The sequence below is a fragment of the Syngnathus scovelli genome, chromosome 22 (genome assembly GCF_024217435.2).
Source record: "Syngnathus scovelli strain Florida chromosome 22, RoL_Ssco_1.2, whole genome shotgun sequence".
Lineage (NCBI taxonomy): Eukaryota > Metazoa > Chordata > Actinopteri > Syngnathiformes > Syngnathidae > Syngnathus > Syngnathus scovelli.
The window spans coordinates 2,069,983-2,084,615 of record NC_090868.1 but is presented as its reverse complement, the minus strand read 5'-3'; the positions used below and the strand labels follow the sequence as shown (position 1 = coordinate 2,084,615).

The following is a 14,633-nucleotide window of genomic DNA, read 5'->3' as shown; positions in this document are numbered from 1 at the left end:
TTAATAGTGTATTGAAAGACAGTAGGGTAGGGGGCGGGGCTTCGCCCCGCCCCCGACCCTACTGTCTTTCAATACACTTTCAATTGTCTTTTGTAGTGCAGGGGGCGGGGCTTCGCCCCGCCCCCTGCCCTACTGTCATTTAGTAGGGCAGGGGGCGGGGCTTCGCCCCGCCCCCTACCCTACTGTCTTTTTGTAGGGTAGGGGGCGGGGCTTCGCCCCGCCCCCTACCCTATTGTCATTTAGTAGGGCAGGGGGCGGGGCTTTGCCCCGCCCCCTGCTCTACTGTCTTTTTGTAGGGCAGGGGGCGGGGCCAGGGGCGGGGCCATTTCGATGGGGGCGGGGCCAGCTGCATCGCTCCGCCCACTTGCAGGCGGGGCCACACTGGGTGTTTACACATAAATAAATACTTGGATATGCAATCTATATGCATGTATCCAGACACCTACAAAAGTGGACCGGTGAATGTTCTCACCCCTGGGATCGAACCAGGACTGTACGGGACAAGAGGCCGTGTCACTAACCGGTCGGCCAGTGTGACCTGACAGCCGGCGGCGCTCTCTTCCCTTTTGTACTTACCCAGCGCGCGCGGAGCGCAATACTGAACGTTTGAGAATGACTCGAAGTTGAAGCGGGGTGACTGCCGAGCTCGCCACGCTTGGCGAGTGGCTCCGTCGCTGCGCTTGAACACCTGAGATCCAGGGTTCGATTCCCCACCCTTGCTGCTTGCGCCCCATGCTGCCTGCGCCGCCTGCGCTCTCTGCTGCCTGCGCCGCCTGCGCCGCCTGCGCCACATGCCGCCTGCGCCTCCTACTGCATACGCCGCGCTGCGATATTCGCTCCATTGCGTTGATTGTGATTGGGCAGACATTTGCCTGTACTTCCCACTTGCAGCGATTAATAAGTTAATTAATAACTTTTAAGAACTTTACAAGTTTTTTTTACTTTTTGTAATTTACTATTCTAGGCTGTTCTAAAACACCATCTGGTAGGCTTGATACATATTAGATAACGGGTTAAAAAAAAAAAAATCCCGTCATTTACTTCATATGGTGTACCGGCACAAAGGTTTGCAGTGCTGAGGAGATGAGGAGACCTAGAAAGAAGCATTGCTGATGTATCAATGCCCGAGCGATTAGGCACATGGACGGGCAACCCCCAGCCTCGGGTCCGGATACGTCATCGCTCAAATTGGCAAATCATAGCAAGCTACAGAAGAAGACTTTCTGCATCACATGAATTATTTTAGCATGTGGTTTTGAAGTTTACTATGCAAATGAATTTGATTGCTTTGTACATTTTAGAGGCATGCACACTGGCGAGATAGCGGCAGTACCTACAGTGCGTATTTGTTAGGTGGCTTTGGGCAAAACAAACTGCAAAAGACGGGTCACATTGACCCAGCTGTCTAATTAGGACGCCTATCATTTGTAATGTAGTTGTTTCAAGTTAAAAACTATTGCATACAGTTCAATGGAGCGTCAGACAGGTTGAGGCAAATATTGTGTATTAGGTTGCTTTGGGCAAAACAACGGAAAATGCATCGCATTGACCCAGCATCAGACAGGTTGAGGCAAATATGCTGCCACTAGGTGGTAGCACTTGGAATTCATCTAGCCTGTCTGATATGGTCAATTTCATAAGGATGCCGGTATGAATCAAACTCAAAGTCCAAGTAAGCTTTATTGTCAATTTCTTCACATGCCAAAGACACAAAGAACCCGAAATTCCGTTTCCCGCTATCCCACGGTGACAAGACATGGCACACAATAGACAATCAAGTAAACAGTGTGCTGAATAAATAACACAACAAATAAATAAGACCAAAAAGGAGCAAGTGAGCATACAGCAGACAATCCAGAATAGCGCAAAAGTGCAGCAGAACGGGAGAGCAAGTTCAGGGTCCTAACAGCCTAGAGAATGAAGCTATTGGAGAGTCTGGTGGGGCGGGAGCCCAGGCTCCTGTACCTCTTCCCAGAGGGCAGAAGGTCAAACAATAAGACCACTCTGGCCTTTACTTTACTCTGAACTGGGTGGTACCACCCAGTACATGTACAGAGGCTGGCCGTGTACTTACGCAACTCTGCTTTGAATTGAAAGCTAAGGTCCTGGAAGTTACATGCCATGTTTACAAATTCAATTGACTTGAGCAGCAACCTGGACTGTACAGAAACAGCCTTTTTTGTAGACAGCCAATGAAGACATCAAGCCCTGTAACAAAACATGCAACAAGTTTCACATTCAAGAGATGCACCATCGATTGAGGCACATCGCGAATGATGACTGACACCAAAGTTGACTTTATTTACAAGACCACCAACAGGAAGAAAACACCACTGTTGATTTTATTCACAAGAATGCCCACATGATGCATGACATTTCAAAACAAGCCTCAGACTTGATTAAAATAAAGACTTTCACTCGTTCAGAAAAATGCACCAACATGAAGCAAGACTGAGTTCAGTGGCCATTTTAAAGCAGGGTTGCCAAAGACTTATTGATGGCAACAGACACCCTTTGTACACTTGTCGATTGCATCTATGGGTGTCGGGCTACTTGGCTTTTGTCAACAATTTAGAATGCATACAGCTTTTCTTTGTGTAGTTAAAAAAAATAAAAAGCCTGACACTGCATATTTAACAAGACAATTTGGTTTGAGACTAACTTCAGAATTGCCTTATCATTGAGAATGTCTCAAATGATTCCATGTTGTCATTTAACTCTGATTATGCACGATAGACTGCACATGGCAATGTTTAAAATGGACCACTTGAATTCAGTTCACAGTTTAATTCAGGTTCAGAGGTACACGCACACACAAAGTACAAACAGTTCACTTCATGGATTAAAAAAACACAACAATAAAACAATATTGCAAAATGACGCAGCGCTGAGAAAGAAAGAGGCCTCATGCAGACGGCCAGTGTGCACACCCAGTGGAAAAAGTGGAGGGAGGGAGGGAAAGAAAGAAAGCAGGCACAAAAGGAAAAACAGTCATACTCTCCTTAAATGCTGGCTGGGCGCTTTGCCCTCGCCGCAGCCGCACCCGTCCGTCGGCCGCTCATCACGGGCGAAGGTCTGCCGATGGACGGGTTCCTCTCCCGGCCGGTATTCGACGTTTGGACTCATCCTCCGCCTCGCGCAACTGCAAAAGGAAAAACGGCATTCAGTTGCATGCGGTTCATTTCTGTGGACATACTCATGACCTATCTATTAAAGCTTGCTGCTATTTTAAGCTCACTTTATTGATTGTGTATGCATAGATTCATGTTTTTGTTTTAACGTGTTCATGCTCTTTTTCTGTCTGTTCCTATGTGAAGCATTCAATGCTTATAATTTCCTTAATTGTTGTAATGTAATTCTTGTATGAAAGGTGCTATACAAATAAAGTTGATCATTATTACCCTCTGGTCTTGCGCTCCGGTCCATCTCTGTGCAGGCACTCGTCCCATCCGCTACCTCGGCAATCCTGAATGGCAGACATATTGTGGTGGTTTTGGCAAGAGGAACATTTCCACTAGCGACCTTGACTAAGGTAAGTTTGAATCAGGTAACTAGCGGCACGCACGGGCTGGCGCACGTCTCATACGGCCCTCCCGCATTGGAGCGATCCGGGTTATGAAATGTTTAACCCCTTACAAAAAGGGAGGGAGGGAGGGAGAGAGGAGACTAGATGAGGCTTTGGTGCGCACTAAAGCACAACCGGCCAGTTCCCCCTGAGGAGAGCTGGCTTGGCCCCTAGAGGGGGAGGAAAAAAAGGAAAACGTGACGTCACAGAGAGCGTCACGGAGAATCTCCTTGTCCTCGACACCGTCGACGACACTGGGACCCAGGCAGGCAGACATTATACCCTGTTATTCCACAAAGGGCAAGGTATAGCCACGTTCCACCCTGAGTGCACCAGGCCATGCAGGTACTGCCGGGCGCATTGGAGAAAGAGAGCGAGAGAGAGCGAGAGAGAGAGCGAGAGAGAGAGGAGGGGAGGGAGGGGGTGTCTACTTTGCCGATTCGTATCTACAGGGTCACAGCAACCCAAATGCTCGTGCGTGCTACTAGTTACCCTATTCAAACAGACAGGGGCAGGGAAAGCACAAAAGAAAAAACAAAGTCATACTCCCCCGAAATGCTGGCTGCATCTGCACCCATCAGTCTACTCCGGCCGGTGTTGGACTCGTCTTCCACCTCGCACAAGTGCAGAAAGACAAACAGCACTCAGTTGCATGCGCTTCGCTTCTGTCGGCGTACTCATTACCTCGCCTCTGGTCTCACGGTCCGGTCCAGTCCCTCTGGGTGCAGGCTGGCGCTCGTCCCATCCGCTGGCCCCCCCGGCAACCCTGAAAGGCAGGCAAATACGGACATCAAATTAAAACCAACAAGTGTGTATATATTTTATTTGATTTGATTGCCATGTCACCACCTCTGGCCAGCCTTGGCCAGTCATGCATCAGGCTCCTCTTCATCACTTGGCGACTGCTTGCTTTGGGTGATTCCTTCCTTTGCACCCCGCTCACCGGTCTGGTGGCCTCCGTCCGCCGGCCCTTGGTTTCGTGCAGCTTCTCTTCCACCTTGCAAGACACAAGCACAAAAGTCTCGCTGCGCCGTCGCTTGCGCTTGCCGTCGCTTGCCGTCGCTGCGCGGTCGCTTGCGCTTGCCGTCGCTGCGCGGTCGCTTGCGCTTGCCGTCGCTGCGCGGTCGCTTGCGCGGTCGCTTGCGCGGTCGCTTGCGCTTGCCGTCGCAAAGTTTATTATTATTATTACCCTCTGGTCTTGCGCTCCGGTCCCTCTCTGTGCAGGCACTTGTCCCATCCGCTACCTCGGCAATCCTGAAAGGCAGGCGCTCGTCCCATCCGGTGCCCTCTGAAAGGCAGAAAAATAAGGAAATAAAATTAAAACCAACAAGTGTGTCCACTACCCTTGCATATTGGATTGCCATGTCACCGCCTCTGGCCAGCCTTGGTCAGTTCTTTGCGGAGGCTCCGCTGGTCAATCCCGGGACTGGTGGCCTCCGTCCGCCGGCTCTTCATTTCGTGCAGCTTCTCTTACACCTTGCAAGACAAGCACAAAAGTCTCGCTTGCGCGTGCCGTCGCTTGCGCGTGCCGTCGCTTGCGCGTGCCGTCGCTTGCGCGTGCCGTCGCTTGCGCGTGCCGTCGCTGCGCGGTGGCTTGGGCTTGCCGTCGCTGCGCGGTCGCTTGCGCTTGCGCGGTCGCTTGCGCTTGCCGTCGCTTGCGCTTGCCGTCGCTTGCGCTTGCGGTCGCTTGCGCGGTCGCTTGCGCGGTCGCTTGCGCTTGCCGTCGCTGCGCGTTTGGCACTCAATCAGGGTTGCACAACATATTGGAAAATCAGTGATATGGCAGTATTGGGCCAGACCGTTGCATTGAGCAAAGCTGCACAAAAATCTGGGATGGAGATGAACTATTTGATCCCAATGAGATCAGTTTGATCAGTTCACTTTAACTTGCATCAATGACTTGTCATCTTCTAAACTCATTACAAATAGTTAGGCAACAAAACGTGTTTCATTTTCCCCATTAAAAGAGAAAATCTTTCCTTTCTTGAAGTTCATGTCAATAACCCAGACCACCATATGGCAGTTTTCCAATACACGTGCAGCCCGACACACGTCACCATTGGTGTCCAAATGGCAGCCTCGGGCCAACTTTATCAACACACCGCACGAATGAACACACCGTTTTGTAGCAGCAGCACAAAATTCCATGATTGATTTGTGTCAAAGAATTCTCATTTTGTTTCAGTATGCAGCCCTCAAACAGACATTTGGACACCGCTGGTGTGAATTTAAAAAAAAAAAAATGCATTTCACACGTTGAAGCTGCGCAGGTCGACGCCTCCAGGGAAGCAGGTCTCCCTCAAAACTCTGCGACTTCAGAGCGATGCCACAGCGGTCCGTCCACCTCTGATCAGATAGTGTGGTGTCCCGGTCGCCATCTACAGAAACAGAAACAAATGTCAGAAACTCAAAGCGCACCCCAAGTTGTAGGTCACTTGCTTACTTGATCAACACCGCTAGCTACTCTTGGTGACCGTCGCCAGGTGGGGTGCAGCCTGCAAAAGGCAGAACATGCAATGAGTTGGGCGCTGCTCGCAACATTACGTCTTCCTCGTGGACTGGCTCTCTCCAACGCCGCCCTACACTTAGAGAACAAAGGACGCACAGTGATAGGTTAGGCTGAGATCAAGCGCGACAGTGGTAGGTTAGAAAAAGACCCAATGTTACAGGCTCGCTCCAACGCTGCCCTACACCTAGGGGAGAACAAAGAAGGCAAGTACCACAGTGGTACGTTAGGGTTAGATGAAGCGCAACAGTGGTAGGTTAGAAAAAGACAATGCTACAAATCATATTGCAAAATTGGACATTCGGGATCGGCTCGCTCCAACGCCGACCTACGAGGGCAAGGACAAAGAACGCAGCAAGTACGACAGTGGCAGGTTAGAAAAAGACACACAATGGTACAAGTCATATGGCAAAATTGGACATTCGGCTCCACGTCAAAGTTTAGTTTTGTGTCCATCCACGTGACCACGTCCTCCCCCAACTGAGCCATCAATGGCAACCAAGCACAAGACAACGCTGACAACGCTGGATCCAGATAAGCCACAACCTCAACCACAGCACACCTCTTAAGCAAGACCAACTATCAGACCCCCAAACACTGTCCACAGCTGCAACCTTTCCGTCGTGCACCCATAACCAAAGGCAACCACACTGCCCCCTCCTGGGCACATGATCCGCACACATGTCGACTTTTGCAGCACGCTGCTTGATTCTTGACTTGATATGGCATTGCTCCTTTGGATATGGCATTGCTCCTATGGATAGGCCATTGGTCCTTTGGATAGGCCATTGTTCCTTTGGATAGGCCATTGTGTCTTTGGATAGGCCATTGCGCCTTTGGATAGGCCGTCATACTTTTCCCATTCGGCTCCTCTTGCAGCCTGCAAAAACACAGACATTAATTGTGTGCTGGGAAGCTAAAACTCGACACACACAGCCATTACCGTAATTTCCGGACTATAAGTCGCGCTTTTTTTCATAGTTTGGGTGGGGGGGCGACTTATACTCAGGAGCGACTTATATATGTTTTATTTCACAAATTTTTACTGGAGCATTAAGACATCACTTACTTACAAGTATAGTTGACCACTTCCCATGTTATTTTTAGTATAGTTGATCACTTCACATGCTTTTATATCTTTATCTTGAACATATTCAAAACATAAAAAATAGAGAAAACATCAAATAAAGCAATTAACACTTTAAAGCACCATATCCAAGTCTACTGTCTGCTGTATGTACACTTGCTCTATTTTTGCTCCTCTTATATTTATTATTATTATTTATTATTATTTGGCCCGTTCTCAGCTCTTTGTTTGTGTTTGTCACGTTAGCATACCTATCGTTTAGCCTGTTGTTGCTATTTAATGAATTGGAGTGACACCGATGGTTTTATAAACATGTTATTCATGTAATAGTTGTCCTTAATCACTCTATGTTACGTCAGGCCCGTTCTCAGCTCTTTGTTTGTATTTGTCACGTTAGCATACCTATCGTTTAGCCTGTTGTTGCTATTGTTTATCCTGTTGTTGCTCGTTCATGACTGTTTTTGGTGTGGGATTTTGTCGAATAAATTGCCCCCCAAAATGCGACTTATACTCCGGAGCGACTTATATATGTTTTTTTCACTTTTTGGGGCATTTTATGGCTGGTGCGACTTATACTCCGGAGCGACTTATAGTCCGGAAAATACGGTAATTGTGTGTTGGAAGCTGAAACTTTACAAAAACAGGTTTTCACCTGATTTAGGACTAGTCTTCCTCAGTGTCCTCAACATCACTGAAATGGCTCCTCAAGAGCCTCCTGCTTGCTTTGTATAGAAGGATGCTGGCTGGGCAGCCTTTTTTTAGCGCTACAAAAGACAAACAAATTATTGCAACAAAAATAGACAACAAGTAGAGTGCCAATGGCATGATATTTTTGCAACAATTACACTAGGTAGAGTTTTATATTTGAAAAAAATATATAATCATATTGTAGTGGGTTATAATAAATTTATCTGAATTATAAATCATTTTAATTTGATCATCCATCAACTCTCCTCACATTGAACAGATGATCCAGGTTTGCGGCGTCGAAAACGGGAGAAAATAGCGCGTGCAAATGTTTGTTGCGTAACGAAACGCGGGCGGGCGCCATCTTTGAATAGATTTGGTCTGATTTGGACATGACGTAACAAATTCGTTACATTCATCAGTTTGCATAACACGGAAATGGCACACGCATAATATAAAATACAGAATTGTTTAATTGACTATAGTCAAACTAACATTTCCTATAGGCAGACAAACACCCGCTTATTGGCGGCGTCATTTCCAAACCTTCAACAAACAAACGAATGAAAAAATGTTGGCCAGCATTAAAAAACAAAAAAAAAAACCCGCAATAGACATTTGAAATACTGTCGCGGCAAAACGACCATAACGCGCAACGACGCGACGCAAAGTCGATTGTGGCGTGCCGTGCGCGAACCTCAAACACTCCCTAGACAGCGAAAATCCTGCAAGAAAGAATAAACGGCATCGTAAGAAACGGCAAACATTTGCTCGCGAGCGAGATTGCCTGCGGCTTACAATTTACCTCAACTCCCCTTGAGCTCGAAAATCCTGCAACAAACATGGCGCCCGTCGTGAAAAACGGCAAGAGACGACAAACATTTGCTCGTATACCAGCTTACCTCAGAAACCGCCCGCCGCGCGCTCGATGGCACCGCCATTTGATAACTCCCTTGAGCACACCTGTCTTCAATTCAACTAAAGACCTGACGTCACATCTGTCAATTCAAATCTTCTTCTCCTGATCGTCCAACGGTGCTTAAGCACACTGGCGCCACCAGGTGGTCACCTGTCATGGTGACTACTGTGGAAAGGGTTGCTTCGGACTGTACGTTGCAAAGAAATCACGACACCGTTGCACAGAGACAATTCTTGAGTCATATCAAATAAATGATTTTCAAACAAGTTTTTTTTCCGTCAGTTTAATTTGCGCATTGATTCACTGGTCGCAATCTTGCATTTGATAATGTCCAACAGCCACTGCTCCGTGAACACTGTCCTCCCAGGTGTGTGCTTCAGTCTGTTGGACTCCACCACAAAGTGCACATCGATGGGATCCGTTTGCGCTTCAACTTTGGGGACGTCCATCACGAAGTAGACTCCAGCCGCGGTGGGGATGGGCATCTGCGGTGATGGGGTGCTAAAGTTCGCCAGGTAATGGTAGGAGATCGTGTCCTCATCTTCAGTGCAGTAGACAAAGTCCAAACTGTAAATCCATCTTGGATCCAAATTCCACGTTAGAATAAACTCTGCAATCTGTTCTTTGCCAACTTCCACTGTGAAGTCTTTGGCAGCCACCCAAAGCATGATATAAAATTAAAAAAAAAAACACTCAACCATATTAAGTTACTAACTTGCATTGTGCATTAAAAAAAACACTTTTATCCACGTCATTCTCGATGACATAATGATCTGTTTTTTGTTGCTCGTCGTTCTCGATGACATAATGATTTGTTTTAAAGGAGCAGCAAGTGACGTTTCGGTCGGAATAGTTTGATGCGCTCAACCTGCTCTTACGTAATCGCTTTTTTTCCGCTTCTTCCATCAATATAGCGATGCCGCGCATTGCTCGATTACGCAGAAATATGTCATCAAAACAGTTCGAATCAAAGAGGAACAACAACTGGAGATGTCTACCATGTAGGTTAAACCAGATATTAATTCAAATAATTGTTTGATGCGTATCGAATCTTCATTTATCAATTATAATTCAATTTTTTCATACTCTGCATTATGCATGTTAGGTGTAATGCATTATAATGTAATTTATCACGTGTTATTTTGCTTCACGTTACACTATAATATGCAACTATTATTGTCGCGCATATACTATAGAAATATGATACGTCTAAATATATATAAATTTGTTAGATTTAAATTCGGGATGAACCCATCCTACGCTTTATTATTATTATCGTTGTTTTTAACAACTTTAATTTGGATTTTTTTTTGTTACAAAGGAAGCGGCGTTTCTTGCGTAGTTTCCTGTTGTTTTTTTTCCTGTTATCGAGTAGCGCTAACGTCGCTAGCTGCAGAGCACCGAATGAATGATTTTCCTTCTCGTTTCATCAGGTAATTGCCGATAATTGCAAATCGTGTGCGTAATTTGACGTTTGTCAATGCGTCTTTTGGACACTTATGCGTTTCCATTCAGTGTTGACATGTCTCTGCGGTGTCAAACTAGAATTGCTTTTCTGAAAATAGTCTTCTTCTCAATAATGTCCACCAGCCACTTTACAGCAAAGGGGATCCTCCCCGGCGTGTGTGCAAACCGATGAGACTCCACCACAAAGTGGACATCCACAGGTTCACTTTGCGATCCAATTTTGGAGATTGAAACTGCAAAATAGACGCTCGCTGTTCCCTGAATGGGCTTCTGCGCGGACGGAGTGCTGAAGCGCGCCCGGTAGTGGTAGTAGGTTTGAAGTTCATCTTCTGTCGAGCAGAGGTAGTCCAGACTATAAATCCAGGGCGGTTTCAATCCCCATGTCCGAATATACTCTGCAATCTTCTCTTTGCCAACTTCCACGGTGAAGTCTTTGGCTGCGATCCACTTGATGTGGTCTTCGTATGGGTCCCGTTCTTTCTCCCGCAGCATTTGGACAAGTCCACTTAACTCCACCGGTAAATTAAGTCGAGATCGTGGACTATGATCATCCATTTTGTCAGAGGTTTTTGTCAGTGGATGGATTTCTTTTGCTTGGTCTGTTTCCATGACTACAAAGATCTTTAGAAATGTGACAGAGCCCCCTATTGGTGTCTCGTGTATTGCAACAACAACTCGGTGTGTTTCGCTGGGATGGGAATGATGTTCTCTCCACTTTTGTTCCCAGGGAGCCAGAAGACGCATGTCGCGGATCAGGATCACTCTAGACAGCGTCTCCAAGGCAGTAGGAAGCACGGACATCATCTCCAAGTTCTCCCGTTTCAAGCCTGGCAACCCTGTGGTGGATAGCGACCATGCTGAAAAGCTTCTGATGAAAGCCCAGAAGGTCTCATCGACTCAGCCGGATGTCTCGCTGCCTACCAAAGCCACCGTAGAAGATGCAGATGGTGAAAAATGTGAAGCAGAAGATGAGAACAAAGAGCAAGCTGCAGAAAAGACCTTCAAGAACTCCAAGCCAACTAACATGGACGAGACCTACAAGACTTTAGACCAGCACATCAACAGTTACTTTGGTATGAGTAGTCAAGGGGAGGAAGAGGAACGCAATCACAAACCAGTTTCATCTCCAGCTGCAGCCTCCAAGAGCATCGATGCACTTGCTGCCACGCCTCCATCAGGAGACCTCAGTCACCCTAAAGCTAAACCTCCATCAGACTCCCCCTCAACAGAAAGCACAGCTGCATCCGGTCCAGTTCGACCCAGCTCCCCCAAAAAAGGCTTCACCCACTATCTGTCCTACCCTCGTCCGAGTGTTCAAGCTTTTGTGGGGAACTACATCGCTCCGCTGGTTCCCAAATTCCGAGGAGACGCCAAAAGCGTTGACAAGGTCCCAGTAGTAGAAGCTTCTGTGAAGGAGGCGGCGAGTGAAGATCCGAAAGCAGATGAAGCTAAGCAGAAACAACTTTTGGCTCAAAGGGAGAAGGTAATCAAGAGAATGTCAAATGTTTAGCGCAGGATTATCTTCTTGATGCATCTTGTATTCCTTTCCAGATAATAGCCAGGGTGAGTGTTGACAACAGGACCCGATCGCTTGTGAAAGGCCTTCAGAGGGTCAACGACATCCAGCTCCTCACAAGTCGAGTGGAGGAGCTCAGCTGTCACCTCCTGGAGTTCCCTGAAACGCGAGGCGTGGCCATCAAGGTGAGCAGGAATCATTTTGAAATTGTTTTTAGTGATTTTGCTTAGGACTTTCCTCATCTAATGGAAGTCACCTAGCTAATGTGTAATGCAAAACAAAAATTAAATGAAAATAATAGAGGCCCTAAAATTGAACCTTGTGGTACACCACATGATTCTTGATTTGACTCCAAACTATTTTTGTTGGTTTTTCCAGGAAAAAGCTATCCCATGCTTGCTACGATTACGTCAGGCTGCAGACCTCCATTTTCAGGCTGCTGTGAGAGAGTCACTAGCTCTGGTCGGTTACACTGATCCTGTGAAAGGTAGAGGAGTCCGGGTCCTGTCCATAGATGGAGGCGGGACAAGGTATGAAAAAAAATCCTGCCCAAAATGTTCTCCTTTGTTGATGTGTTGCTTTTTGTAAATAGAGGACTACTGGCCCTGCAGACCCTCCTCAAACTGGAGAACCTGACGGGAAAACGAGTCCACCAACTCTTCGACTACATCTGCGGAGTCAGCACGGGTATTCCGCCTTCATGTAAAGAATTTCATCTCGCCTTAGCAAAACTGACCTTTGTTTGCTTTTAGGTGCCATCCTGGCGTTCATGCTGGGGATTTTTCAGATCCCCCTGGAAGAGTGCGAGCAGATGTACAGGAAGTTGGGCTCGGACGTCTTCAAGCAGAATGTCATCGTCGGGGCTGTCAAGATGGGCTGGAGCCACGCTTTCTACGACAGTGAAATCTGGGAGACCATCCTCAAGTGAGTTATAGTAATAATTTTAATTTTGCTCACACTAAATATATTTCTTTTTTTTTAGGGAACGTATGGGTGAGGGGTGCATGATCGAGACTTCCAGAGATCCAAACTGTCCCAAAGTAAGACAGATGGAAAAAAAAAACACTAACCACCTCTAAAATATTTTTAAAAAACTCTCTATATGCTATTTGTCCACAAGGTGTCAGCAGTGAGCACGCTGGTGAACAGGGGCCTTCCACTGAAGGCCTTTGTGTTCAGGAACTACAGGCTGATGCCAGGCGTGAGGTCGCACTACCTAGGAGACTGCAAATATAAAATGTGGCAAGCCATCCGGGCGTCGTCTGCTGCTCCAGGTTACTTCCAGGAATACGTCCTTGGGAAAGATCTCCATCAGGACGGAGGTCTCTTGATCAACAACCCCACGGCGTTGGCCATCCACGAGTGCAAATGTCTCTGGCCCAACACGCCGCTGCAATGCGTGCTCTCTCTTGGCACCGGACGGCACGAGGTGGTGGGGAAGAACGGCACCACCCACACTAGCCTCAAAGCCAAGCTCACCAACGTCATCAGCAGCGCCACAGACACAGAAGGTACCGTGGGCCAAAATCATACATCAGCCATTTTGGAAACACATTCTAAATGTTTTTTTTTAGAGGTGCACGCCATGCTGGACGCCCTCCTACCTCCAGACACCTACTTCCGCTTCAACCCTTACATGAGCGAAGACGTGCCGCTGAACGAGAGCCGCGTGGACAAGCTGAATTTCCTGATGGGCGAGGGCGAACGCTACCTAGAGCGCAATGACGCTAAGCTACGCAAGGCGGCCAGCGTGCTGACTCAGCAGAAAAGCGCTGTCCAGAGACTGTCCGAGTGGGCCAAGCTTAAGGCGGACATGTACGAGGGCCCCCATTTCACCTCCAAACTCTAACTAGTCTGGTAAGAAGAAAAAATTGTTAGCATGTAGACAGTTTAGTCATAAATTGTTTACATTCTTTCACAATTTGAAAAATGATTTTAACATAGCCACTATTATGATTAGATGGATTTTTTTTAATGAAAATATAAATATTCTTGAAATAATGACTTGAATATATTAAGCGACAAAAATTGCACAAGATGATGTCATCGTGATTAGCATGTAACCAATATTTGAGGTGCTGTTTATTTAAATATTGCACTTTTAGGCATTTCTTTCCAATATTTTGCAGTATTCGCAATCATTTTTGGGGAGTTTGTTTGATAATTGAAGATTTTTACTTCAATCACAAATTTTAGCATCGTTTTATCAGAAATGGTACGCCGGTGCGCATGTACAGTGGAAATCATAAAAATGATCGGATTCAAGTGAGTCACTGTGTATTTTTGATTTTTTCAGGGGGGGGGGGGAGTAGATTAATTTGGAATGCGTTTCGAAGTATATGACAGTAATTTAGAATCATAAAATCAACATTGGACTTCATTCGGGCTATGGGAGACAAACTGGGTGAAGGTGAGATTGATCCGGACGCTCTCACTCCTGTGTTTACATGACGAGGCGTGACAAAGTTACATTCCCGCACATTCCTTTCTTGGCCGTCTGTCTCCCTCCTCCGCTTTTCACTGTAGTGAGAAAAAAAAAAAAAATAGAATTGTCTCACAGTGTTCCCTAGCAACTGCTCCAATTATGTTTTATCAATTTTTGCTCTCTCATTTGCCTTCAATACAAAATTGCTTATTTAGCTTAATACAGTTTATTTACTATTGCTAACCACAAAGAAAAAAATGTTGAGTACTACAAATCAAAACAGATTATAGTATATTTTAAGATTGATATTTTGAGTTTCTGTGTCACAAGGGAAGCCGGAGGTGTAAAACTAAACGATAACAATTCAAGAGCAAATGTCTGGTCGATGTCAAAGTTGGCTTAGCCTAATATAGTCTAATACACACAGACTGGTTCCAAAGTCCACTGTTTAGTTTGCCATC

The 14,633-nt window shown here is 46.4% G+C and overlaps 1 protein-coding gene and 1 long non-coding RNA gene across 5 annotated transcripts; one reads left to right on the top strand and one right to left on the bottom strand.

The window, feature by feature from the left end:
* Window positions 1–2,467: 2,467 nt before the first annotated feature.
* Window positions 2,468–8,882, bottom strand: LOC125992447 (uncharacterized). Of its 4 annotated transcripts, XR_007489634.2 has the most exons (7): window positions 8,748–8,874; window positions 8,651–8,676; window positions 8,543–8,570; window positions 7,811–7,922; window positions 6,009–6,951; window positions 4,755–5,943; window positions 2,468–3,142 (listed from the first exon to the last, which is right to left on the bottom strand). It is a non-coding gene; the product is annotated as an uncharacterized lncRNA (long non-coding RNA). The 4 variants fall into 4 exon arrangements; XR_007489633.2 differs by having other exon boundaries at window positions 7,811–8,570; window positions 8,748–8,882; XR_007489638.2 differs by lacking the exon at window positions 8,543–8,570.
* A 1,192-nt stretch (window positions 8,883–10,074) lies between these two features.
* pnpla8 (patatin-like phospholipase domain containing 8) lies at window positions 10,075–14,016 on the top strand. Its single transcript, XM_049761481.2, has 9 exons — window positions 10,075–10,197; window positions 10,959–11,714; window positions 11,783–11,932; window positions 12,126–12,277; window positions 12,340–12,434; window positions 12,500–12,671; window positions 12,730–12,787; window positions 12,868–13,258; window positions 13,322–14,016. The coding sequence occupies exons 2-9, from the start codon at window positions 10,974–10,976 to the stop codon at window positions 13,594–13,596; spliced, it is 2,034 nt and encodes a 677-aa protein (XP_049617438.1). The 5' UTR covers window positions 10,075–10,197; window positions 10,959–10,973; the 3' UTR covers window positions 13,597–14,016.
* The last annotated feature ends 617 nt before the right edge of the window (window positions 14,017–14,633 follow it).

Bases quoted from the DNA above. Each gene is read 5' to 3' on its own strand.
- pnpla8 (XM_049761481.2), top strand. From the start codon at position 10,974: ATGTCGCGGATCAGGATCACTCTAGACAGCGTCTCCAAGGCAGTAGGA. The intron at 12,278-12,339 runs GTATGAAAAAAA...TTTTGTAAATAG, and splicing joins ATAGATGGAGGCGGGACAAG to AGGACTACTGGCCCTGCAGA. The intron at 12,435-12,499 runs GTATTCCGCCTT...GTTTGCTTTTAG, and splicing joins CATCTGCGGAGTCAGCACGG to GTGCCATCCTGGCGTTCATG.